At 45.7% G+C, this 27737-nt stretch overlaps 1 protein-coding gene across 7 annotated transcripts in view; it reads right to left on the bottom strand.

Moving 5' to 3' along the window:
- PASD1 (PAS domain containing repressor 1) overlaps positions 1 to 27737 on the bottom strand; it is a 95979-nt gene that overhangs the window by 38675 nt on the left and 29567 nt on the right. For 2 of the 7 annotated variants that reach the window (XM_075007742.1, XM_075007744.1), the window contains exons 2-9: positions 25009 to 25065; positions 22115 to 22269; positions 16829 to 16920; positions 14905 to 14994; positions 8839 to 8959; positions 6417 to 6530; positions 4317 to 4435; positions 3073 to 3155 (exon numbers count right to left, since the gene is read on the bottom strand). In XM_075007742.1, coding sequence (XP_074863843.1) covers positions 3073 to 3155; positions 4317 to 4435; positions 6417 to 6530; positions 8839 to 8959; positions 14905 to 14994; positions 16829 to 16920; positions 22115 to 22269; positions 25009 to 25040 — 806 coding nt within the window. In that variant the 5' untranslated portion in view covers positions 25041 to 25065. Of the gene's footprint in view, positions 1 to 3072; positions 3156 to 4316; positions 4436 to 6416; positions 6531 to 8838; positions 8960 to 14904; positions 15144 to 15661; positions 15768 to 16828; positions 16921 to 22114; positions 22270 to 22648; positions 22719 to 25008; positions 25066 to 27737 lie in introns of those variants that run through there. The other 5 variants (XM_075007749.1, XM_075007743.1, XM_075007745.1 and 2 more) reach the window with 5 other exon arrangements.

Genomic DNA, 27737 nt, shown 5'->3' with positions numbered 1-27737 from the left:
GAGAAACTCTCCCGCTGACCTCCCTTATTCCTGATGATAATGAGGAGTGCAGGAGTTGGCTGCTGACCCCACATAGGTTGATTTCATGCGCCCCTAACAAGCGTGTGAAACTGAAACCCGGAAGATCAAACCTGAACAGGTCCATCTTCCGGGGAATGTAGATGTGGCCTTAGTCCATGGAAAACTGAGGTGTAAATCTACCCCACACTAGCCTGTGGCAGATTAAGTCCATAAGCCAAGTCCTACAGAGTGCTTGGATAAGCCCTGCTTTGCGAGGAAGGGAGGTTAAAGGCCCTAGAGAACCTTTAGTGCCCATCAGCAGAGCTCCCATGGACATTCAGGACACAGCAGGCCAGCACGGGGTAGAATCACACCCCAACTTGCCACAATCGACCATGTTCATGTGGACAAGCCTAAGTGGGACTCTCACAGTGACATACAGAATCACAGAACACTAGAACTGAAGGGACCTCGAGAGGTCATCAAATCCAGTCGCCTGCCCTCATGGCAGGACCAAGCACCATCTATACTGGGGGTCAGCAACGTTTCCAAGGTGGAGTGCTGAAATACGACCTGTTGACCTCCATGTACAGTCCGAGTGTCGTGATAATTTTTAAAGTCACTAATAGGCCTACTTACAACAGCTTCATTACTGAATAAATTAAGCTGAAAAACTTTACCACTTAGGTGGTGGTTGGCAGTTTTCATTAACCAGTCTTGTGTTAATCCACAGGCGGCATGGCTTTTGAGTAAGCTCCCAGATGCATGGGGGAGGTGGGGTGGGGCTGAGCTCTCACCTTGAGTGCCGATGAAAAACAGCTTGTGCACCACTCTTGGCATCCGTGTCGGGGGCTGTTGACCCCTTATCTATATCATCGCTGTTAGATATTTATTCAACCTGTTCTTAAATATCTCCAGAGATGAAGGTTCTACAACCACTCTAGGCAATTTATCCTAGTACTTAACCACCCATATAGGGACATGCTTGGGTAAAAGATGAGCAATCTACTCCCCTGGCACAGCTTGGGAAATTGAAACCAGTAAAATGGTTTCTATCTGTTCTCCAGGATAAGGATTTTCCTTCAGAACAGATGCAGAGCTGACTTCCAGGACTCTGCTGTCTACAGCAGATGAACCAGGAACAGAGGAAACCAAATGAGGTCCAGGTTCCCACTTCCAATTCAAATTCAGCCTTTCAAAATCCAAAATTCAATTACAGCTTTTCTGGTTGAAAATGAGACCTCTGTAAAAAAGGAGCAATTACAAAACTGAAGTGGTAAACAAACCGCACTAGAACAAGGTCATGGTTACACCTGGGAAATAATCATCATCACCCTACGCTGCGAGTCAGGACCAAAGATATAATTATTACACCTATTGCACATAGCAGCAGGCCAAATTCTGCCCTCAGCTGCATGTGTGCAACTTCCACTTACTTCAATGGCAACACTACTTCTGGTTTGGAAGGCATAATTTGGCTGTACTGTGCTACTTGCTCCTCCCTTTTCTACACCGTCCTTCTGCCATGGCTGTGAGAAGCACAATTTACTTACAGCATTTTCAATTCACTCCTCCAGAGGGAAGGTGGCAAGGCATTGCTGCAGTCAGTCAGGTTTTAAAATTAAACTGCACAGGAACAGGTATAAGATATGGAAAAAGAGGAACCTTTGCCTCATGCTTCCTTTGCTAGTTCAAAGGCCACCAGGTAATACTTAAACGAGGCTTGAAATATGGGCATAAAGTATGAAAATGGATTCAACTGGTGACAGGGCTGATCCCCACTCTGGGTGCAAAAGGTGGAGCCCAGCAAAAACTTTAAAAATACTTCACCTCTATAGGCTCTGCTTACAGAAGCTCCCCAAGGTCACAGATTCCCAGAACACGTGTGTGTGTGTGTGTGTGTGTGTGTGTGTGTGTGTGTAAAATTGCCACCACCATCAAGTGAAAAAGCCCCACTCAAATCCCAGGAAGCCACACTTGGATATCTCCCTGTGAGGTAACAACAAACTTCCCCGCTCCCTTCGGAGAGGCTTGGAAACAAAAATAAGAAATTAAACTATAGTCTGAGAGCTGACCCTTCAATCTAGGCAGGCATTCACACAGACACCCCATTAGGACCAGGAATTAAATCATTGCCTTAAAATGTCATTCATTAACAAAACAAAAGATGAAAAATAGCAGCTAAGTAAATAAGCGTACTTGGATGCTGCGTATAACTAAAAGCAGCTAAGGATCATCAAACCCAGAGAATTACTTCCCTGGGATTCATCTTAGAAATTTACATGGGAAAATACATCAACTGCCTAGAAAGTCCCGCACCAAATCCAAATAAAAATAACCTGATCACCTCTAACTAAACATTTCCTTTCTACTTATGTATTTATGCTTTGATTAAGATGTGGCCAGGATATTTACTGGACTAAGCCTGTTTAAGATCCATCATTTTGGTCTGTCTTTCTCTGCATCAGTCACACAGACAAAGACTCTCTCTCAGCAAACTATTTCAATTCAAAAGAATATCTCTTTCTCCCCAGTGGCTCACCTGGATGCCCCTACCCCCCGCCCCAGAGAACCCTCTCACTTACTTGTCAAAATAAGCCAATAATTGCAATGGTCTATTCTTTTAATCTGTTTCTTCTAAAAAAAAAATTCTATATCAAGATGCAAATCAACAGAGCAAAGAATAGAGTCAGGTTCTCCGCTGCTACTTACTGAAATCAACGGAGTTCTGCTTATCTACGCTGGCTGAGGGTTTGGGCCACACAGCTCCATGCTAATAAAATATTTAACACCATTGATGAGCCTGGACATTTTCCTCTGGGCTCTATTTCCAGGGCACAAATGGAAAGTGAACAGTTTCTTACTGCCCTTACATAGGAAAGAGCAAACCTTCTAAGGAGGCATGAAACGGAGGCTTTGCTCTGAGATACCTGAGTGGTCTAATTTAATGCAAAACATTCTCCCTAAGGGGACGACACAACATTTGATGGACAGTGGTTCTTTTTAAACCATGCCTTGCTTACTCTTCAATCACCACATGTTGTATTTATGTCTTACAAGCAACCCTCTCACCTGTGGTCCAAGAACAAAAATTTCCACTCCAAACTGTGTCTTGATGTGAATTCTTCACATGGCTCTTCAACATTGCACAGCTCCTGCAAAACAGTGGTGGGTGTATTTTAGTATCTTAGGAAAAAATGGCTTTTGGAATAAAGCAGATTTACAAAGTGTACAGACTTGTTGGGGCATAAACTGCTTTATTCTTCTGCTCACAATCTTACATTACTGGAAAGGACCTCAAGAGGTCATCAAGTCCAGTCCCCTGCACTCTCGGTGGGACCAGATGTTTGTCTAACCTGCTCTCAAATAACTCCAATGATGATGTCTACTCTGGGGCTTAGGTCCGTCTGGTTATATCTCTCTGGGAGTACATTTTTCACGTCCGTAAGTGACACAGCCAGGTATCCAATGCTGCAGCATGCACCAATCTTTAGTGGAGAATTCACTGATAAGGAAGGAACTGTCAAGGACTAGCTTATTCTAATCTCTTTGGGAATAGCACCCTCTGTTCTGTATCTTGAACAATGAGGTCCTGATTCATGGCTAAGACTCCTACATGTTATTTTAACGCAAATAAATAACAAATAACAATAAGCCAATGGTGCAAGTTATTTCATTGCTAACTAATGCCCTGGCCAAAAAACAAGCAGTCTTGTAGCACCTGAAAGACTAACAAATATATTTATTAGGTAATGAATTTTCATTGGCTGAATTTTATTATCATGATTCTATCCATGGCACCCTTCTGGGGGTAAACAATGGGTTTAAAAAGTGCGGTTCGCATGGTTACAAGAGAACAGGCAACATTTTACCCAGTCCCAGAGTTTGGCAAGTTTTTTTCTGAGATAAGATTTTTCCATGGATTCAGATGGAAACCAGGTTTCATTGTGACTCCTTGATCGCGTGGCTCAAGGAGGCCCCTCTCATGCTTTCAGTGGCTCTTCTCATATGCAGCGTGTGCTTGTTGCCCAATGCAATATTGCTCAGAGAGCCTGTTCTGTTCTCCACTATTCCTCAGTGAATGTCAGACACTAAACCCGACTCAAAATGAAACAGCACCATCACTCACATCCTCATCTCTAAACAGTTCACTGGCCAGCTCTCAAGGGTCAGGATTTAAGGTCCTTTTGCAATATATCTCCTTTAGGAATGCCCAGACTTGAACATCTGTTAATTTGATTTGTGGTAAAAGACGTTTTTAAAACCCATTATAGATCCCTAGTGCAGAAAGGGAAACGCAACCTGAGAACTCTCACCTTTAAAAACTGCGGCGTAACCAGACGAACAGTTGCTATGAGGCAAACCTGCTCTTCAGTGGCTGACCTGAATGCTCTTGCAATTGCTGATTCAAAGCCATTGCAGGAGGGTGTAGGCACTGGACAAACAGAAACAAACACAGATCAGCCAAAACAGCACTTCAAGAGGAAAATGCAAAGGCTCACATAGTAAGTGACAAAACTGAAACATCCACCTCCTTCTCCCCGCAGCTCAGAGCCAATCTGAGACCTGCCCCTCTAAAACTCATACAGTGATCATTCAGGACTTATTTGGTGGATTTTTTGTGCGTATCTAGATTCTCTCAGATCAGTCATGTGAAAGATTACACAGGTGCAACCACTAATCCTCGGCTTTGCAGAAACCCTGTTTGTAACATCTTCAGCTCAACTGAGTGTATGAACCTAGGCATGCCAGCTGGAAGCACCTTATGGAAGCAAGATGCACTATAAGGTTCATTAAAACAGTGACAGTGAAATTCAGCTCTTGGTGTCTTGTTTGCTACTTTTGTTACATTTTGTTTATGCTTTTCCGACTACCTGCCTCAAGTGGAAAACCTCTTTGTCAATCCCACGGACTAACTACTAGGGCAAACGAGCTTTGTACTTAATAGAGCTCAGCTAGAATTACCATAACAGACCAAAACAGCAGAAAACTTGAATCTTTGTTTACCTGCAACAGTACACTAGTGGATCAGCAAAATTCTCTTCTAGCTGCACTGCATGTCTGGTCTTGACCCAGAGAATCATATTCTGGATTTCTTCCACAGAGGGTGGAGGATGGCAGATTTTTTAAGACCGAGGGCAAGGTGGGAAGGGGTCCTGCCTCTGCCTTCCTGGATGGGGAGGCGCTTTGGGTGAAAAAAGCGCTCTCAGCGCCACCTACAGTGTGTCACACAGACCCCACCCAGCCCTCAGAGCCACCCAGAGTGACCGTGCAGTGATTTAAAGGGAGTGGGGATGCGGCAGCTGTGAGCCCAGGGCCCTTTTGAATTCCTTGGCCCTGGGGCAGTTGCCCTCTTTGCCCCCCACCCCCTCCAGTTGGCTGGCCTGCACCCAGAAGAACCATGTGAACACTGCTGGAAGTTTGCAGACAGCTGTGAATATAGACTGTGCAATGGAGATGTGATTTGTGGCTTTGTGAAGAGAGTTTTGCCCTAATGCAGGTAGTCCTAGGGTGGGCGGTAAACCAAACAGCACTTGCTCTCCTGGGCTGCCTTGCATGGGAAAGATGTTGAACCAAATCTGTCATATCCATTGTGCAAACAGTGCCAGTGCAAACACATGCACAAAACCATTTGTTTAAATTCTGCATAGGCACCTTTATCTCTCAATGATTGACAGAAAGGGTTGGTTCGAAGATGTCGGTGGTGAGAAGGAGACTGGTTCAGAATAGGGGGGCTTTTGGAATCTGGCAGCAAGAATGGAACACCCTATGACAGGCTTTCAAACAGGAGGCGGCTATTCATATTACAGGTGAAGAACAGACGGGGAGTGGGAGAGAGAGAGAGATGCTGTTTCTGAACCCAGAACACTTTTTCCAAGTATCTAATACCGCAGCTTGTGCTGTATGTTAGAATTAGAGCCAGACAGAAGGGTTGAACATTTTCACGTGGGCATTTTCAATGATCAATCTAGACAACATTCTTTCTTTTTCTCTCTTGATTTTATTTCCAGAAAATGGCCATTTTTTTGCACCCACAATCCTGGAAGAGTCAAGATTTTGCAGACTTCCTATACAGGAACAAATAGCATTTCCAATGTTGAGCGAATTGTTTTGGAATGAACTGGGCTGTTTTCAAAAACGTGTAGCAGAACAAGGCCCAATATAGGGTCTGAACCATTTAATAGTGTCTCTTTGAAACCAGCTAAAACAATCTGAGGATCCCACCACCACCCTTACAGCCAGTGACCACACCAGTTTTGATACATGAAAAATGACTCATTACATCCATAGCACAGTCCATTTCGCTGCCTCTAGGTCACTTTTAAGTGCAAAGAGACATTTAAGGTGGCTCTGGTCAACAATAGCATGTAAGTGAGAGAAGCAGAGAGGGAGGGGGGACTGGAGTCATAACTTACCATGAGTAAAATATTTAAAATCCACTACAAATTTCACATATTCATACGTGAGGGGCTCATTTGGATCGAAGCTGCCTCTTGCTAAATGGCAGCAAAACTCTATTTGCTTTTCAGCTGCAACGAGAGAGAGAAGAGCATTTTCAACAGTTCCCATGTTTGCACACTCACACACTCCATCGACCTAGGTTTTCATGCAGACCCCGTCATTTTAGTCTCTGAGCATATTCTGTTGGGATACTCCCGATATCCCACAGTAAACAAGCAACAGCAACTACAGAAACTTGTCTTTCTCCGAGACTAAGAAAAAAACACCCCTCACTCTACTCTCTACAGCCGCCTATTTATGTTGCTGTACTAGGGCTGAAAGTCTTGCCGCAAGGAAGTCAAAGTGACTTTTGCTATTGATGTCAGTGAGGTCAGGATCACATTCCAAGTCTCCAATGGCTTGTTCTATGAGGAGTGGGAATACACACTCCTGGGGAGTGACTTCCAAAGTCCATTAATTTGTTGCACACTAATTGAGCCATGACCCTGCTGGTGCCCACTCAAGGTTTCCCACTTTAGCATACAAGCACTCTCAAACAGCCCCATGTTAAAGTGCACAAGGGAACTTTTAGGGCACACAAGGGCTATGTCTACACATGCCCCTCCAAAAGCAACTGGGAAGACGGGTGCTTTCGAAATCGGGTTTCCTTGCGAAGGAACCCCATCTACATGGCTAGTCTGCAATTCGAAAGCAGCACTTCCGATGCTCTGGGTGGCTGCCATCATGCAAATGACACACTGAATATTCATATCAGCACCTCATTAGCATTTTTTACCCCCTTCACTCATATGCCCCTTCCAAAAGGGAGGGGCATGTGCAAACATAGCCAAGCAGTGTCTGCACAGACCAATCAGCATGCGACATGTAGCTTGCCTTAGAAATCACTCCCCCGCAGCATGCTCCCACACCCTGTACACGAGCCACAGTGAACCACTGCAGGCTGTACCTCTGAAATCCAGTATGCTCAAGTTGGGCAACATCCGTGGCCTGGCATGACCAGAGAGGCCTGACAGCCCGGAGCACAGGCTAGCTGGGAGTTGGGCCTAGCTGGTAACAAGGGGACTGGCAGCGGCCGGGGGGCCAGGGCTGGAGAGCGGGTGGCCTTCTATCAACTGGGGCTGGGGGCTTGGGAGCCGGTGGCCTGGTAGAAGCTGGGGAAGCCCTACTGGGGAGCTGGCGGCCTGCAGCTGGGGAGTCAGGAAACTGGCAGCCAAGGAGCATCAACTGGGGAGCAGTGGTACCTGGCTGGGAGCAGCAGTGTGCCAGGAATCAGCAGCCTGGGCTGGAAAGCCAGCGGCCTGCAGCAGCCAGGAAGTGGTTGAGGGCAGACCCACAGCTGGGAATAGAGCCTGGGAGCTGGAGGCCAGCTGAGGACATTAACCTCCCCTGGTCCAGCACAACCCCTAGAATGGGACCACTCAGGTCCCCAGGGTGCTGGACCAGGGAGGTGCAACATGAACCGTATTTTGGGCAATGCTCATGGAGGCCTTGATAAAGCCCGAATGAAGACAATGGGAATCTTTCCATTGACTCGAAGGGGCTTTTGATCAGGTTCTAGTGGAAATGTATAATCCCGAGGCACAAACTCCCTGGATTTTATAATCTGCAGCAAGGGTGGCATTTCCCCAGGGCACAAGATGAGCCTAAGGGTTGAGCACCACTGAAATTCCAGGTAGATCTCATTCTAAGGGCTCAAATGATACTTCAGTGGGAATTTACATGGCCCATATGCTGGCTCTCTGCAAGAGGGAGATTTGCTTACCTCGACTCTCGCTGGCCCCTCATCGGCAAGAGCTGCATACAAAGGCCCTAAAAGTCCCATATCTGCCTGAGAGAGGGCTCTCCCTGCACAGGCACTGTGGAAGCTAGTTCTAAGGGTGATTCTGGGGGTCTCCATCACAAGCCGTGGCCGGGGGCATGCTGGGGAGAGGGCTGGAATGGGGCTGAGGATGGGCTTGTTGCATGCAGAGCTGCGGAGATGCTAAGTAGTTCGGAGGCCTGTAATTTTGAAAGGGCAACCCTGGGCCTCTCCGGTCCTCAGCACTGGGAAGAAACAGCCCCCTCAACACCTTCACCAAGCCAACTCTCCCCTTTGGGCTGTGAATTCTATGACTGTTGGAGGCTTACCACCGAACCTCACCCCAGCAGAATAACCTAATGGTGTCAGCCTCAACTCCATTCCCTTTTTCTTTTGGGATGAGAAAGGAACAACAAGATTATACGGCACACCCAAGGGCAGATACCAAATGTAGGGACGTGCTGCTTTTTTAGAACCCTGTGAAAGAGAACTGGTGCGACATCATGGACAAGCCAGCCTTGTGCCAATCACGGAGCCGCAGGCTCTTTCCCTTATGTACAGGCTTGAGAGGTGCTTACTGTTCAGGAAATCAGCTGCAACAGGGTCTGTCATGAGCATATGTGGAGAAAGGAGCTTGTACACCTCGCTCTGTTCCTGCTCAGGCAGAAAGTTCAATATATTTTGGTCCACCAAATCTGACTGAGACAAAAGAAAGCTTTGTCATGTTCAACAGTACAGCGTCAACCCGTCCAGGGGTACAAACCCTTTGATCGATAGCTAGAACAGTGGGCAAACACAGTCATGCTAACAGGACAGCTTAACATAAAGAAGTTACTGTAGACAATGTTACACTGAAGACAAAGAGAGGAATTGTGATTCTCCTTTTTTGGGGCACCACCCCGTTCTCAAGGCAGATTGCAGTAATTACAACAATAATACCTATTTCCTATATACTGCTTTTCATGAGTTCATCTCAAAGCACTTCCCAACCATTAAATATATTTATCCTCCCAACACGCCAATAAGAGAGGGAAATGAAGATATAGTCTCAGCCCAAACAACCAGAAATGTTAATCCTCTGTTTTCTTGTGTACAGCAGAAATTCATCTTACTCTTTGCTTGTTTTAAATAAATAGAAAGTATACAGGGCTGCTGTTGCTGGATCAGTCCTAGAAAATTAGAGATATAAACTGAGGGAGAGAATATCTTCTTCGGGACCAACATGGTGAGAGACATGCTTTCGAGTCACACAGAGAGCTCTTCTTCAGGTGAGGAAAAGGTACTCACAGGCTATGTCTACACTAGCACACTAAGAACATTGAAACAGGCTACTTCGACGCGTATCGTCTACACGTCCTCCAGGGCTGGCGCCATCGACATTCAGCATCGATGTAGCGATGGAGAATGTCGAAAGGAGCTGCTGTGATGGAGTGTGGGGGGTGCATGTGTGAGTCAGGCTGGATGTCCGAGGCAAGCAGCAGCTCCCAGTGGCTAAGGATGACCCTGGGGCACAACAGCTGCCCCAGAAGGAAATGTGGAGCATCCACACACACAAGCGCTCCCTGTCGAAATAAGGGACCAGCAAAGCCCCAAGCCACTCCTTTAAAGGGCCCCTCCCAGACACACTCGGCCTGCACAGCACGAGATCCACAGAGCCGCCAACTGGTTGCAGACCCCGTGCACGCAGCATGGGCCCCCAGCTGCAGCAGCAGCAGCAGCCAGAAGCCCTGGGCTAAGGGCTACTGCACCCGGCAACCATAGAGCCCCGCAGGGGCTGGACAGAGTGTCTCTCAACCCCTCAGCTGATGGCCGCCATGGAGGACCCCATTCTTTTGACATAGTGGGATGCGGATCATCTACACACACCCTACTTTGACGCTGAACATTGTAGTAGGGCGCTATTCCTATCTTCGGACGGGAATAGCGATTTCGATGTCTTGCTGCCTAATGTCGATTTCAACATCGAAATAGTGCACGGCACATGTAGACGCAACGTGTACTACTTTGACGTTGTGCCAGCTACTTCGACGTAGCTGGCTAGTGTAAATGCACCTACAATGTCACATCTAAATGCAAGTTTGAGCTAACAAGTTTTTAGTATTAGCACATATTTTAAGGTAAAGTGGCCCCATCTTGACAGGTGTCTGCACGTGATGTTCTTCATGGAAATAAATTGGGGACTCTGTGTAAAAATGAGTGGCTCATATGAAAAAATGTACTTTTATCCACATCATAACATCTGTGGTAAATGCAGCTGAGCTAAATACCTGCCTGGAAAACCGCCTGCTACTCCAAAGGAAAGACTTCTGTGTAACTTCAGCACCCCCGGATCTGCCAATCACTCAGAAGATTAAAGCGAGGGAAGGCCCAATAAACTCTGACTCCAAAGCCTTAGGAAAAGTGTACCAAGGAGCAGCTTTGGGAGCTGTTTATGCTAAGAATGGTGAAGCACCTCGGCACTCCATCAAGTAAGAACACATCTTGAGTGGGCTGTTACACCTCACAGAGACATCCTCATTTCACATTCTGGTGCTAGTGGTGACATCTGATAACTCAATGATCATAAAACAAATAAAGCAGGTCTGCAGCACCTTAAAGACCTAGGTGATGAGCTTCCATGGGAAAGACCCACTTCTTCATAAGAACATAAGAACAGCCATACTGGGTTAGACCAAAGGTCCCTCTAGCCCAGTATCCTGTCTGCTGACAGTGGCCAATGCCAGGGGCCCCAGAGGGAGTGAACTGAACAGGTAATGATCTCCCTCCTGTCATCCATCTCCAGCTTCTGACAAACAGAGACTAGGGACACCGTTCCTTACTCATTCTGGCTAATAGCCATTAATGGACCTAACCACTATGAATTTATCTAGCTCTTTTTAAAACCCCATTACAGTCCTAGCCTTCACAGCCTCCTCTGGCAATGAGTTCCACAAGTTGACTGTGAGCTGTGTGAGGAAGAATTTCTTTTCATTTGTTTTAAACCTGCTGCCCATTAATTTCATTTGGTGTCCCCTGGTTCTGATATTATGGGAACAAGTAAATAATTTTTCCTTGTTCACTTTCTCCACACCACTCATAATCGTATATACCTCTATCATACCCGCCCCCCCAGTCTCCTCACTTCTAAATGAAAAGTCCTAGTCTCTTTAATTTCTCTTTATAGGGGACCCATTCCAAACCCCTAATCATTTCAGTTGCCCTTTTCTGAACCTTTTCTAATGCCAATATATCTTTTTTGAGATATCGTCAGTAGCTGGAGTACATGGCTACTTCTCTGAGACCATTCCCAATGATTGCAGTGTTTGTCAGTGATTTCTGCCATCAAATCTCTTCAGACTGTAGCTCAGGGTCAATTCCAGAATCTACACAAGGCAATTTCCAGTGTTGACACTACAGATGCATTTGTTCCAGGAAACAAGCATGTGTTGATAGTTTTGCAGCAGCAACTAGTGCAGTGTGGAGGAAGGAAGATATTTCACGGAGGATTTCAAGATTTGGTTTCATTCCAAATTGAAAAATAAAACCTTGAAAATTTTAATATCTTCCATGAAGGAAAATTCTGATACGCCCTCCCTCCCTGCCCAAAACCGTTGCATTGAAATGTTTTGTTTCAATTTCAACTTGCTCATCTATTTTGTACAACATAAAGCAACAAAACAAGATATAAAAACTGAAACAAAAAATACATTCAGAACCAAAACATTTTGTTGCAAAAGTTGTGAAACTTTGTTTCAATATCATCAGAACTTTTTCCTGTGGTTTTCATCTGATACAAAATTACAGTGAAATCATCTGATTTCACAAACCATTTTGAGGTCAATGGAACTGCATGGTTTTATGGCATATGGTTTCATTGAAGCTTCTCTGACCCACTGTGCAAAAATGGCAACAAATATGTGTGCCTTCACTACACTAGAATTTACAATCATATCAGTTAATGTACTAAAACACGGCAAAAAGTCAAATAGAGACATGCTACCCTATACTCACATGGTTGGCACCAAAAAATAGAACTAACTATGCTTTTGGGGGAAATAGACTCAACTTCTGTACCAAATGGATGTTCACTAGCATAGCACATTCTTCCCAGAAACTTCTTAGGCCATGTACATTTCTAATGCCCATGTGTTCTTGATCAAAAGTGGGACGATTTAGACCTTACACCAGCTGTACATGGTTTAAAAATAGCATTACCAAGAGCACATTTCATGACCACAATATTTTCCAACATTTGGTGGATTAAACAACACACAACAGGCTTCAGATGTACAGTCAAACAGAAAACTGTGGCTACTATGATGTCACATATTTTTAAAGTTAAGTCAGAGATCCTCGTGCAAAATCTATTATTTAGGGATATCACAGCAATCTGGGATACTTCTTAATGGTCTGTTGTGTACATAAGCCCAGGAATGCTCTGCATTCAACCACAGTGAGTTCTATCCTCTATGACAGACACAACTTAGCCAGTACAGGTTGACCCTCTCTAGTGCGGTGCCCTCGGCACTGACTGGTGCTGAACAAGAAAATTTGCTGGACCACAGGAGGTCAATATTGTCTAGCACATTACCAACACTTTCACTGCTTACTGGGCTCTTAGAAGACATTTAGGGGTAAATTACAGCTAAACAACAGCACAGAACACTGAGTGGCAGGACTGGAGACTGTAAACAAACTTTATGGGACCACAGGAAACTTGGCCACACCCATAAGGGGTTGTCTGACTAATTAAAATTATGTTGGATTTCAGTTGTTGCTGGACTAGAGAGGTTCAACTTGTAATGTATATGACAAAGCACAAGCAGATGGAAATTGACTATGCAAGACAGGTGAGCGGATAGAAGCACAGGATGGATTGCTCAGTAAAACTGAATTCATGCATTGTTTCTTTGCCGGAAGCACTCAAAGCCCAGCAGGCTCCATGTGGTGAATGCTGTAACACAATGTGACCATGTACAGGTCGCACTTCTCTAATCCAGAATTCTCTCATCCGGCAACACCTGTAATCCAGTGTGACTTTAGTGAGCTGGATGATCATTTATCATGGTGTGGCCAAGTTTCCCAGGGTCCCATTAAGTTTGTTTACAGCCCACACTCCTGCTCTCTGGGTTCTGTGCTGTTACATAGCTGTAATTTACCCCAAATGTCTTCTAAGAGGCCAGTAAGCAGCAGAAGTTTTGGAAGTGCTGCTAGACACTACTGACCTCCTGTGGTCCAGCAAATTCTCTCGTTCAGCACCAGTCAAGTCCCGAGGGTGCCAGGCAAGAGTGGTTCAACCTGTATAACACTCAGGCCGTGTTTACACGTGCCCCAAACTTCAAAATGGCCACGCAAATGGCCATTTCGAAGTTTACTAATGAAGCGCTGAAATGCATATTCAGCGCTTCATTAGCATGCGGGCGGCCGCGGCACTTCGAAATTGACGCGCCTCGCCGCCGCGCGTCTCGTCCAGACGGGGCTCCTTTTCGAAAGGACCCCGCCCACTTCGAAGTCAGCTGATGGGAATAAGGGGCCATTTGCATGGCCATTTCGAAGTTTGGGGCACGTGTAGATGTACCCTCAGATACGTAGTATTACTAGCTTGAATGGAAGGTATGATTTGAGTAGGATTTAAGAAACGGGGGCAAATAAAGGTTGAACCGCTCTTGTCCAGCACCCTCTGGACCTGACCAGTGTCAGACAAGAGAATTTGCCAGACAATGGGAGGTCAGTATTTTCTAGCACACTACCAACACTTCCACAGCTTGCTGGGCTCTTAGAAGACATTTAGGGGTAAATTACAGCTATGTAACAGCACAGAACACTGAGAGCCAGGACTGGTGGCTGTAAACAAACATTATGGGACCACGGGAATCTTGGTCACACCCATGATAAGTGGTCATCCAGCTAACTAAAATCATGCTGGGTTATGGAGTTTGCTGGACAAGAGAGAGTTTCAACTTGTATCGGTCAGCCAGTACACCCTGCTCATGCACACCCGTGTTGGCTAAGTCACTACAGCTGAGTCTACACCAGAAACTAACTTTGAAGTTAGGCACTACTTCGAAGTAGCCAGCAGAGAGTCTACACATATTTTGCCCTTACTTTGAAGTTAACTTTGAAGTAGGGATCCCAAATTCGAAGTCCTCACTCCATTCCCAGGAATGGAGGAGTGCCCTACTTTGAAGTTTAACTTCGAAGTAGGGTTTGTGCAAACACTCAACTTCAAAGTTGCTCACCTTGAAGTTGTACTTCGAAGTAAGCAACTTCGAAGTTATTTTTGTAGTGTAGACACAGCCTACGACTCTGCAGTTTCAGCAAAAAGCTATTTCCCACACAGGGCTGAATGCTGACCTCCCTGAAGTCAACAGAAGTCTTGCTCTTGGTTCCAGTGGGAAGCGGAGGCAGAATTTGCTCCTTTATGACAATCTTAGGGTCAGACTGTGCCCCACATGCACAAGGCCACCTGGCAGATGTAACTTAGCTATACCACAGGGCCAAGAAGGAGCTCCATTGGGGCTCACAGTACATGATCCCTTCGCTTTCTGGACAGCTGTAAAGGTGTGCAAACCAATGTCATGTTGCTGTCGAGCCTCAGGTGTGTAATACTCCAGACATTCTCAATTAAATACCAAACATCCAAGCATTAAGGTGTTAGAACTTACCGGTAAATGTCCAAGAAGAGAGGAGACGCTATCAGATACATAAATAATAATCCCGTCAGTGGTCAGTGCAATGAGAAATCCGTCTAATGCCTAATGAAAACAGGCAGGGAGAAAAATAAGAATGTACCTGTACTACAAATACAATATTGAGGTAATTTTTTCAACAGTCTGCAACTGACAGCCATCCACTGTGGTTCAGCATGGGAAAAATAACAGTCATTATTAAACACAGTGTTTCATTCAGAGTCCTTTCAGCGAATGACTTTCTCATTAACATTTCGCACTCAAGGAATCTTGATTTAACATGACACTAGATATAGGATGTCAAATGCCTCACTCAATGCCCTTTCAATCCTGCTGACTCCAGTGACTCCTCCTATATGGAGCAAGTTACGCAATCGTTAACCAACTGACTAGCAGAGCTGCCAAATGCCATCATGATGAGTACAGAACGGAAACAACACACAGATACAGAGTGAGCAACATGCAGCTAAAGCCAGTGAGACTCAAAAAGTTATTTATTTTGCTTTAACTACGTAACAGATCATTGAAATGATTGGGTTTTCGTTTAGTTTGGTTTCTCTTTCTCTTCTACAATGGCTGCTTCCCCCTCTCCTTATAAATAGCTGGCGTAAGATCTACTGAGTTACGAGGGCCAGCGAGCATCTGAGCTTACGCGATGGGGAACTCAGCCCTGCCAATGAAGTTTTCTTTCCCCTCATTCTGAGTCAGTGCGTTTCCTTCACGTATTACCAACCCGTAGTCCCGTTCTTCCACGCCAGCTACCAAGCTCAGGAGCGTTTTATCTCTGGGCAGCACAACAACCAAACCGATCGTTTCCATAGCCAAGCTCTGCAGTTTAGTTCCCAGGGAGCAGAGATGGCAGGTGCTATCTGTTCCCCCTTCCCTGCTCACTGTGTCCTGGCTGAGTCACGAGGAGCAACTAAAACTGGCTCAACACAGAGCAGCTTTGTGATTAAAAAGCAAACCGGTGCATGGTGTGAATGGCCCCCACACAGCGAGAGCTAACACAAAATCCCTTCTCCCTGCTGTTGCTCAGACTGGGGCCTGTTTTGATTAAACCCAAATGAACTGACGGGTTCGGTGAGAGCAACTCCTGGAAAGGACGAAGAGATTTTTCCAAGGGGGTCACTCGCGACGGGCTGGTGAAAGGGAAATAGCAAGACACTGAAATGCCACCCAGCACACCTTCTTATTCTGGTGCAACTGCCTTCAAAGGCTGGAAGAACATAGACTCATAGCAGCTTGCGACATGGAATCACAAGCAGACTTCTCTACGAATGGCTTGCAAAAATCTCAGATCTTCCCCGGGATGTGTCTCCACCTGATAAGAACTTTTGCAGGCAAGAACCAAGGTTCTTCTCTTCTATATGTTTCATGTGAAGGCATCGCTAGTAAAGAGGGTGGGATTCACAGCTCTCTGGTCAGCCACAAGAGGTACAGTGCCCTGCCCTGCTGACAGGCTTCAGATTAGCTCTGGGAGGCAGCAGGTCACTCTGTCTCCAGCTCCTTTCAGCTTGTCTACTGTTGACACTGTCAGCTCTGGTGGCTCTTCCGTGAGGGAGAACCCAGCTTTTTCTTCCCCCTGCCACTGAAGCGGCCACCAGTTCAGAGCCAGACACGGTTGATAACGACAAAAAGTTGTTTATCATTTGTAAACTCTGCACAGGATGGGGGATACCTTTTTATTCTGGATCTGTAGAATGGGGACCTGTCCCATGACTGAAGCTCACAGCCCATAACACCAACAGTAACAGTCACGGTAATAGTCTGACACCAGCCGATGCTCTCCAGGAACGAGTTTCATAGTCTTATTCCTTTGCCAGTGCACGCAATGACCGAGAGCTGAAAGGCTCTGAGCCTGCCAGTCCCCCACCCTCATAAATCTTTCATCTCTTCTTACCTCTAACATCAACTGAGTGAACTCTTCATTGCTAAGGAACGAAGGCTTCCAGTCTTGTCTAATCTCACAGGCCTCGGTCTGTGCTGTGATTTCTGCAAGAGAAAATATTAGAGAAGTGACAGGCCTCACCTCAGCTGGATTGTTTTTCGATCTCCGAGGTAACACTAGATTTTTCGCAAAGGGCTCCAATGGACTTCTCTTGAAGGCCCTCTTCTAGGGAAGTCTCAACTCCATAACCAAAGGGATGACATTGGGAAGATGAAGAAAAGAAAGGAGGTGGAAAAGGAGGTATGAGAAGAAATAATTCTAAAATGAAGCCTGGGGCCCATATTCTGTGGTCCGTTGTCAGTGTAAACTCCCCTGACAGACGGGGTTGTTACTCCAGATTAATAGTGGCATCGTTGGAAGTAATATTTGACCTCAAATATGAAGCTACCCACTAAGAGCCCACAGGAGAGAGAATTACTTAATTTGTGGTGCTGTTCACACCTGCTCCGGGTGGATGCAACATAGGCGGCCACCTGGGGCATCCCCTGGCACTTGTCTGGCAAGACCTCAGATATCCTTTGTTCACGTGGGTGTTTGACATGCTCCATGAAGCTCCAAGCACAGAATATGGAAATGCTTTTTTCCCATGCTACCCAATGCTCTTCTGATGCCCTTGTCTGATAGCCATGGGCTTATTCTGATTTGAGCGCAACCACTCAGCTCCTTTGCTCTGTACAAGTGGGGGGGACGTGTTATATTGCACCGAGCCAGAATTCTGCTGCCCCTCCTGCTACTATGTGTGTGTCCTGAGCCGTCGATCGATGGGGCTCATCTTCCCTGATGTCACTGGTGAGTGACTAAACCCATCCCTGATTGGCAAAGCCAATTGCAGATGTCGCATAAAAATCCGGCAACTGCAGGTGTTGTACATTCTTTTTGGATCCTACACTTTTCCTGTAATACGTTGACTCTCAAAGCCTATGAGAGCGTGTACAATGGTTTGCTGCCAGGACAATCTCTTCTGAGCTAGAATTTCCAGATCACTGGGAGATATGCCACGTGACTTCACGTTGACCTTTAAGATGTCTTTATAGCACTTATATGGACCACCAACAGAGAGGGTTTTCCATGAGCAGGCTAGCCAGAGAAGATCATCTTTGGTATCCACATATCATCCATCCTCATAACATGACCAATCCAGCAAAACTGTTCCTAGGCATTGCTTCCATTCCCACGACACCACACAACTTGAGAATTAATGAGACAAAATTCCTGACAAAATCAGGAATTTTGTCTCATTAAGTCACATGGCAGATCTTCCTCAGACAGTGCTTATGGGAACTGATCAAGTTTCAAAACCTGGTAGCAATATGTTATCCTTGACTCTGAGCCACACAGCAAGATATTGGGGACAATTGCCTGATAAACTGCTACCTCAGTATGGAGTTTGACACCATGGTTATTCCATAGTTTGGTCAATCTTCCAAAGGCTAACTGAGCAGATACATCATCATCCATGTTCATGCTAGAGGACAGTACACTGCTGAGGTAGCAGAACTTGTAAACAGCCTTAAGGATGGTACCAGCAGCAGGGATCACTGGAGTATTGGGCTCTTATCTGAACAAGCTGAGGTATAACCACTGTCTTCTTGAGACTCACTGTGAATCCAAAATGGTGAGCAGAAGAAACAAAGTGATCAAAAAGCTCCTGTGCATCCTTGACTGAATGAGCCAGCAATGCACAGTCATCAGCCAAAAGACTACAGTGTGAGCCTGAAGACTCTGGAGGTTGAAAATACTGCCATCTGTTTGGAATGGAATATGTATGACCAACATGCAGTCCTTAAGGCAACTAGCAGCATCACTGAAAAATAGATGCTGACAGAAGAGGAGCAAGGACACATCCTTGCTTTGTATCATTTGATATTTCAGAAGGAGCTGAAGTCTCTCCATTGTTAGGGACATGACCTAGCATGCTATCATGAAAAGACCAAACAATATTGATAAATTTTTCAGGACGGCCAATTCATCCAAGTACTTCCCAAAGCCCATTTCCGTTGACCGTGTCAAACGCCTTGATGAAAATCACATAGAAATCCTGATGTTGCTCTTTACTTTTCTTTTGTATCTGTCTGGCTGTAAATATCATGTCAGCAGTGCCTCAACTGGCACAAAATCCTAACTGGCTTTCAGGAACGATGCCCTTTTGAAACACATGTAGTGAGAGCCAGTTGTAAAGGGTGCAGGCCAGGATCTTGCCAGTTATATATATCAGAGAGATACCCCAGCGGTCATCACAGCATGCATGGTCACCTATTCTTGAAGTCTTGGGGAACTAGCTGCTTCTCCCAAATGATGAAAAATGGGTGGGATGGTAAATCAACTGGCCACCAGCAGCTTTATAAACTTCTGATGGAATTGCGTCACTGCCAGGGGCCTTTCCAGATTTTGTTTGTTTAACAGTTTTCTGTACCCCATTAAGAGTTAGTGGGATGACCAGCTGTGAATCATTAGCCCACTGAGGAGTCTCTTCAAGAACACCGCTACTGCCATCAAAATCTGAGGTCTGGTGTAATACTTCATGAAAATGTTCAGCCCAGCAGTCAAGGATTTTAGTACTATCTGTGTTCAGGGTAACACCATAAGCAGAGCACACTAGTATAGATCCAGCAATGTGCAGGCATGTAGACTGCCATCAGCCTGACATAGAATGCTTTAAAACCATGTCTATTGGCTGCATCCTGAAGGTTAACTGCTTTATATTTCCACTGGTCCTCTTTCATTTGCATAATCTGACTTGTGTCTCCTGCTTAGCACAAATATATGCTGATTTCCTGAAGGCATTCTCTTTATTGTTGATCCAGGCCAAGTGTGTCCCAGGCATCTTATCAAGAAGAGCTTGGAAATATTTGTCCTTGTCGTCAGACCAGTCCTTGTGCTCGTATTTTTGGAAACCAAGGTTCTGTAGCCTATTTCTTTGATGTTAATCCAGTCATCCAGTGGGTGGCTGCTCTGGGCCTTCATTGCTGATGACTAAGGAAGCATCAAGACTGAACTGAAACACTAGTGCCTCAGGTATTTCAAGTCTACCTACATCCAGCTTTCTTCAGCATACAGCAGAAGACGATATTTTGGTGGACAAAGGTTCAAGGAGACAACACTGCATATGCGCCAAAATGCAAAGCGTAGTTTCTGATTAGACATTGATTTTCCTTTGTGACTGCAAAATTGGATAGCCAGTTGGTCATGGTTAACTGACAGAAATCACAGAATCATAGAACAGTAGAGCTGGAAGAGACCCAAAAAGCCATCAAGTCCAGCCCCCTGCCCTAGGCAGGAGCAAACCCATCAGATCAGCCCAGGGCTTTGTCGAGGCGAGACTTAAACACTCCACTACTTCCCTGGGTCGACCATTCCAGCGCTTCACCACCCTCCTAGTGAAAAAGTTTTTCCAAATGTTCAACCTGGACCTTCCCGACCACAACTTCAGACCATTGTTCCGTGTTCTGCCATCCGTGACCACTGTGAACAGCCCCTCTCCAGCCTCTTTGCAACCTCCCTTCAGTAAGTTGAAGGCTGTTACCAAGTGCCCCCTCAGTCTTCTCTTCTGCACACTAAACAGTCCCAAACCCCTCAATCAGCTGAAACAAGACTGTTTTCTCTCCCCTCTTCTTTCGAAGAAAGCAGCTCTGTCCCTAAGTAGTGATGCTTTGTCTCCTAGGCAGGATACAGGAGCTGCCGTTGTTCCAGCTCAGCAGACAGAGGACCACCACACCTGGGCCACCTACTTGCAGGTTTATGGCTAAATGCTTCCAGTGGTATTCTCTGCCTGCATCTGACATCACTTGCCCATCACTGCAGGACTTCCAGGCAGAGGTAAATCTTTAGTGTCAAGAGAGATACCTTCACTTGTGGATAGATGTAGGTAAGGCTGGCTTGTGAATTGTGAAGGTCACCAATGAGGACTTATATAGAAAGATACAGCTGAAAGAGAACCCGCTGCAGAAGGTTATAAAACAGAAGCTACAATTATTTGGACGTATTTGCAGAATGAACGACGAACAAAAAATCAAGACCCTGGTATTTGGCATAATGGACAGTTCAAATAGGAGAGGCAGACCCCACGGAGAATGGGTAGATGATACAGTAGATTGGTGCGGAGCTAGTCTACAGAAACTAAGCTGCTCCGCACTGGACAGGGAAAGAGGGAAGGAAATAGTGAGAGAGGTATCAGGCACCAACAGGCGCTGAGCCCACGGTTATTGATGATGATGATGATGATGATAATGATGGCTTGTGAATTCCAACCCCACTATCTCTTCTCATAACAACCACTGTGCACAGGCACAAGAACTACAATACGTACACTGGAGGGAGAGAGCACAGGTTTAAGATCAGGGTTTCCTTGTCCTAGATATTGACATGCCTAAAAAGACATGTTGAGCTCTGCCTGTCCCGGTTTGGAATTAGAGTTTCTCTTCTCCTAGGTACTCCTCCTAGGTACCATATCACCTTATTCCATATTATTTGACACAACCTCTTGAGATCACTCCATGGAGGGCTTCCTCAATCTGCCAGACTGAACGTGTGCTTCAACACTATAGTGCCCCCTGTTAACACTCCAGGGAGGCAGGTACAGGACAAATTGAGACTGGTGGTAAGAGTGAGAGTCAGGAGAAAGCAAATGGCAAAGGGGCCATGAGGAAGAAGAGATCGGGCGCAAAGAGAGCAAGACTCTGGGGAGAGACTGGACAACAGACCACACGGCAAAGGCCAGGGCATTGGGGAAGAGATGAAGAACTGGACAACAACAGAGGCTGGCAGAGCGGCGAAGGAGAGAAGAGGAAGAGCAAAGAGATTCGAGGCAGAGACGAAGAGCAACAGGATGGCCCAGAGGAGAGCAAGGGATTAGAAAATGGAGTGTGAGGAGCAAGGGGGAGGGAGAGCAAATAAAGCCAAGGGATGCCAGGGAACACAGAAGGCGGGGTGGGACTAGAGCTCTCTAGTTAGACAGCCTGCTTGGCTCTGACACCCTGCTAGACTATGGCCTATAGTTGTACGTTACAACCCTGCCCACTTTTCAAGTGCTTTGTGGTTTAACACTGCATCAGAGAATTCAGCCTCTAGCCTCCTCAGGGGACCAACTCTATTACCTCTCTCTCTCCCACCATTCACACCATGGTGATGTTTTGCAGCTGTGTCCCTGTTCTCACCAGAAACGAAGTGCTGGCCAGCTGTTCTGCCAATCCCACACTCCCCTGGGCAGGTGGGAAGAGCCAGTCGCGTGCTAAACAATACCTTTCTGTTTCTGTAGGAAGTCAATGGTCCTCTGCAATATTGTGGACTTGTCCATCTTGAGAGGGTGGCCATGACCCTGCAGCATTGTGCAGAGCTCTTTGATGAGGACATTGAACTGGTCTCGCCTTTTCTTTTCAGATTTGTTGCGTGATGCCCTGGTTGATCAAAACACAGACACCATTATGGAACGCAAGGGGTAGGGTGGCTAAGTCTTGATCCTGCAACGTGACGAAAGGTTCAAAGTGAGGCTACATCTACAATACTGCCGGGATCAGCACTCTGAGATCGATCCACCAGTGGTCAATTGAGCGGGTCTAGTGAAGACCTGACAAATCCCCCACAGATCGCTCTCTGGTCAACCCTGTTACTTGATCCCGCTCAAGAAGAGTAAGAGAAGTCAAGGTGGAAGTTTCCCCCATTGACCTCCCAGTGGTGCAGACCTTCTGGTAACTCAACAGAAGGTACATTGACTCCAACTACGTAGCTGGAGTTGCAGGCCTGCTGACGGAGGGTAGGGAAAAAAGGGGCAGTTACTCCTGCTCCTGGTGTTTCAAAGGTACTTCCAGGCCCCTTTGAAATGCTGTGGCAGCGCTGCTCCAGCTGCATGCGGCTATCAGAGAATGGGGGATAGCCTGTACTGCGCTCCCGGTAGCACTGAGGACTGATTGCCTTGGCCCTGCCATTTCTACTCTTGGCCCCACCCCTTCTGGGTATGGAGCCAGGCCCCCCCTCCCCATCCTGCCCCAAGGCCCACAGCAGCTGTTGGTGTCACTGTGGAGTTGTGTAGCTTAGGTCGACTTTCTGCGGTACCGTAAACGTAGCCTGAGCAAAGCACGACAGCACAAGCCTAACTTTGAGCACACAAACATTTTTGGTTTTGGCTTCAGTGGAGCTATGCAGACGCTTAAAAGCACTTTGCTGGATTAGGGCCAAAGTGCTCAGCAGCTCACAGCAGAATCACACTCAAAGAACAAGGAACGCCAGGCGCATGGAAAAAAAACATTTCTATTCTTTGGAGTGAATATGTTTATTTATTTAGGCAGGGTTTTGGTTGGTTGGTTTTGGGTGGGGTTTTTAAAAAGAAGTCGTCATTTGTCATAGGCTCGAGCTACTTAAATGATGGACTTTTTGGTTTGCTGTCCATTTGAAAGAAATATGTTAAATACTGCTTTGCATAAAACCAAAACCAATTGTTTTAATATTCTGGTATAGCCAACAAAATTTTAAAAATGTAATATAACGTTGAACAAAATAAATTTGCTCTGACAAAACTCAAAAAGGTTTTGTTTTTGACCTCTTTTAAAATAAAAATAGTTTCTTAAAATAAAATAAAAAAGTTGTTTCAAACTGAAAAGTTGTAATATTTCACTCACTCCAAATTTTTTATTTTTATTTTGTACGGAAACAATTCAGTGAAGCAGACATGAATTTACAAAGCATTTGCATGTCACCAAAGCTGTGTTTTTCACAGACAAAAACAAAACAAAACAAAACAAAAAAATCAGACTCTGCAAATGCTCAGTTTTCCTAGTAGTCTCTTCAGGCCTGGATTTTTGCATGATGTGCCAAAACCGGGGAGATGCCTATTTCCTGAGTTCTGCATGCAAGTGTAGGGTGCACACACAAGTTTGGTGCACAGAAAAACTTGGCTGTGAAAAAATTGCACAAAACTTGCAGCCACACCACAGTTTGAAAATCTGAACTGAGAACAGGCTGAACCTCCTTAGTGTGGCACTCTGCAGTCCAGCAACAGCCGCAATCCAACATGAGTTTAGTCAGCCAGACACCCACTTATCATGGGTGTGGCCAAGTTCCCCGTGGTCCCATAAAGTTTGTTCACAGCCACCAGTCCTGGCTCTCAGTGTTCTCTGCTGTTATTTAGCTGTAATTTACCCCTGAATGTCTTCTGAGAGGCCAGGAATCAGTGGAAGTATTGGTGACGCTGATAGACAATATTGACCTCCTGAGGTTTGGCAAATTCTCTCATTCAGCACTGGTCAGGTACCGAGGGTGCCTGACTAGGAAGGTTCAACCAGCAGTGATGTGATGTGCAAAGAAGACATATACCAACTCGCAACCTGCATGAAATATGGTTACAAAAGTTTTAATAAAATTCTCCCCTTCATTAAAAAACAATTGCATAGCAGGAAGCATTCCCATGTGCAGTCTCTTCCATTAGATTCCTTTCCATGCACATATCATAACTGATGCTACTTTGCATTAGCTGATCACTGACAGCACTTCCTGTAATTAAAACCTCTGACAAGTTTACCTCGACAGGTGCTGCTTCTCTTGAGCTCTGGAATGGGTATTTTTTAGTAAGCCCATCCAGGTTCAGATTCGGAAGCAAACACCCCACACCAGATTGGAGGGGTTGGGGGTGGGACCTTAGACCCTGTGTATTCATTGGGACCTTTTTGTATTTGGAGTGAAAGTCCATAGGCAAATTAGAAAGGTAACAGCTTTATTAAGAGAGACGAATTTACACCCAGAAGCTGGCACCACCTTTAAGCTTTACACACAACCCATCCTCCAACAAAGTATTAAATCCAACCAGTGAAATCCCCAACCAGGAGCAGTGAATCCTCATAACAAGCATTAGATGATCAATGATCCTGAGGGCAAGACAATGTAGCCTAGCAATCTCAGAGCACCAATTAGCCTTTTCTTAGGTGTCAGCTACACCAATGGGTGATGAAAATGGCTGTGTATTTGTCCATGAGCCACATAAAGTATGCAATCCTGCTCTGGTGAACTCACAGGCGGGGTCCCCAATAGCATTCCAATCACAATGCAATCAAATCTCGTTATGTTTCCAAAGACAAGAGAGATTTAACGAAACTCCCCCCGCCCCACTCCACCCCCGCCCCCGTGCTCTGTGCACCTATTCATACCTCTTTGCCCTGTCCTTCTCATCTTCATCCATCAGCTCGTTTACACAACACAGGGTTCTGGAAGGAAAAAAAGTAGAGGTTACTCCCTCAGAGACCTGGGAAACATGGTCCACTTACACTGACCTTGACAAGTCAGGATTGTTGACTCTAATGCTCAAACCAATTAAAATCCAGGCTATGCATTTAGTTTCTCTCCTCCCTTTCCTCATCCTCCCCTACTTTGTGGTGCCTTTCTATGGCGTGTATTCAGCATTTAGATGTGATGTTTGCATGTCAACTCAAAATGCACAGTAATGCTTTTGTGTGGTGGAAACGTGATAAAATACGCCCTGGGGCAAATTCTGCCCAGAGACTTGTCCGTTTATCGGTGAGCAAGGGGCATTGAGGGAAACACTTATTTTGCAAACTTAAAAAAGGAGAACCAGTTTGAGTGCAGGGCCCATGCCAGTCCCTGTGGCTGGTAAATCCACCCGAACAGGACCGCAGTAGTGGATGAGAGTGGAGAATACAAGCCACCAAGGGCATGGCATAAGGCATCAACAGGGCATGGTCAAGCCTGTGAGGGATTCAAAGGCCATTGAAGAAAACGGAAAAACTCACACTGACGTCAATGGATTTTGGATCAGGCTCCTGGTGCATCATTCCAGCAGCCTCCTGCCATGGGAAGCAGCTGTAAGCTAAAGCTGTGGCCCACCTGGCGTCAAACCCAGGAGAGGATGGCAACAGCTTCTGGCCTCCCTGAGGTGCAGGGAAGTGTAATCGGTGCCTCATTGCACCAGGCGAGGTGAATCTGGGCCATGGTCTTCACTTTATTCTAAGTTCTTTCACCACGTGGGTAAGGACAACAGTGAGTGACAACTCCCATCAGGAGCACTCTGCTCTTGATTCCTGTGAAGTGATGGAAAATCCCAAACACCCATGATGATGTCTCCACTGGCAGCTGATGGGCTCCTCCAGATTCAGTCACATTCCAGATGTGTGAAATGGGCAGAGGCCCAGACCAGACCAGCCCCAATCATTCCACCACCGCAGAGAATGCCACAACCAGTGCCCCAACTGACAGGAATCTATTCCTGTCATTAACTTTAGCAGCCAATCAGAGTCCACAGAGCTAGCGAACACTTTCACTGGCAAATCTCTGGCCCAGTGCCCCCAGGAACACTCTTGACTTGGAGAGATTGAAATATGTTCCTCTGTTGCCTGCCAGCTCCAACCCCAAATGACTTAATCGAGCTGCCTACTGCTGACAGCAAAAGTGCATGTCTGGCTTTGCAAAAGAGGCTGCCCAAATGAAAGGCAAACCAGAGATTTTCCAGCTCCATTTAGACTCTTCTCTCCTGTCCAGGAATACCCCTCACTGCAGGAGGCAAAATGGGCAAAGGAAATGGATGACAGGATTAATTTCTTCCCAAAAGGTGAAGGCGCATCAAAGGACGGGAGTTGTTCCAGAACAGAGAGTGCCCGAGTCTCTGAACGCACATCAGAAATTACCCGCTCTGTTCCTCAGACCCATCAGAGCACACTGGCGGAGACAGGTAAGCACTTCTTATCGCCATGTAAACAGCTGAGGCAAAGTTAATCCAGACGGGGAGAATAAATTCAGTTAACTCGCCATGGTACTCAGACTAGACAACTCAAAGCTGAAAAATTCTATGACACTTGCTGAAGAATACGCTCTCAGTTAACCCCTCAAATCTCAGCAAAGACTCCAGGAGCTCAAGATTTCAGGCCATATTCTGGGCTGATTTACACCACGTGCAACCCCACAAACCCCAGTAACTCAAAGTGGAAGGCCGTGCAGCATTTGACCTGTTTGTTCCTTGCAACCTCATGGCCCACTTGGACTGATGTAATGTTCACTTTGGACTTTTTAGAGTCTTTCCATTGGCTTCAAAAGACTTTGGATAGGGCTGTAAGGGAAGGCAAGTACTGCAGCGTTCAGCGCCATTTTACGGTACAATATACCTTTACCCTGACATTCAATAAATGTTCAGCTCTATTTTTAAAATAAGTTCCTCTTGCAATACCATTTCTTGGATTTGCACACCAAGATCTTCCCTTTACCCACTACAGGTTAAACCTCTCTAGTCTGACACCCTTGGGATCTGACTGGTGCTGACCCAGAGAATTTGCCACACCACAAAAGGTCAATATTTTCTAGCAGCATTTACAACACTTCCACTGCTTACTGGGCTCTTAGAAGACATTTAGGTGTAAATGAGAGCCAAATAATAGCACAGAACACTGGGCAGGACCGATGGCTGTAAACAAACGTTACGGAATCACGGGAAACTCGGCCACACCCATGATAAGTGGACATCATGATAATTAAAATCACACAGGACCACAGATGTTGCTGGAACAGAGGTTGCCAGACTAGAGAGGTTCAACCCGTATTTTTACTGAAATTATACTTGTATATGTGCACACCCACACACTTTAAGATTCTAATTTATGCACTTTCTGTATTTTCTGATTGTCTAATAGTATGCCATTTTCTTTCTTTTACTAACTTATATGCAATGAATCCTTTCATGCATATCAATCAATATTTAGCTGTATTCACCTTCTTTTCTTTACATGTTTTAAAGAATTTTTATGGAATTTGTTGCTTTGGATGAAACACTCTTTTCTACCAAGAGAATATGACTAAAGCTTAGATAAATGATGGAAAATGTGAGTTAGAAACAGCACAGGAGCTCTATGTTTTTCACCAGCTTCCCTCAGGT

The sequence above is a fragment of the Carettochelys insculpta genome, chromosome 13, assembly GCF_033958435.1.
Source record: "Carettochelys insculpta isolate YL-2023 chromosome 13, ASM3395843v1, whole genome shotgun sequence".
Taxonomy (NCBI): Eukaryota; Metazoa; Chordata; order Testudines; family Carettochelyidae; genus Carettochelys; species Carettochelys insculpta.
The sequence above is the reverse complement of the archived record's forward strand: the minus strand, read 5'-3'. Positions and strand labels throughout refer to the sequence as shown.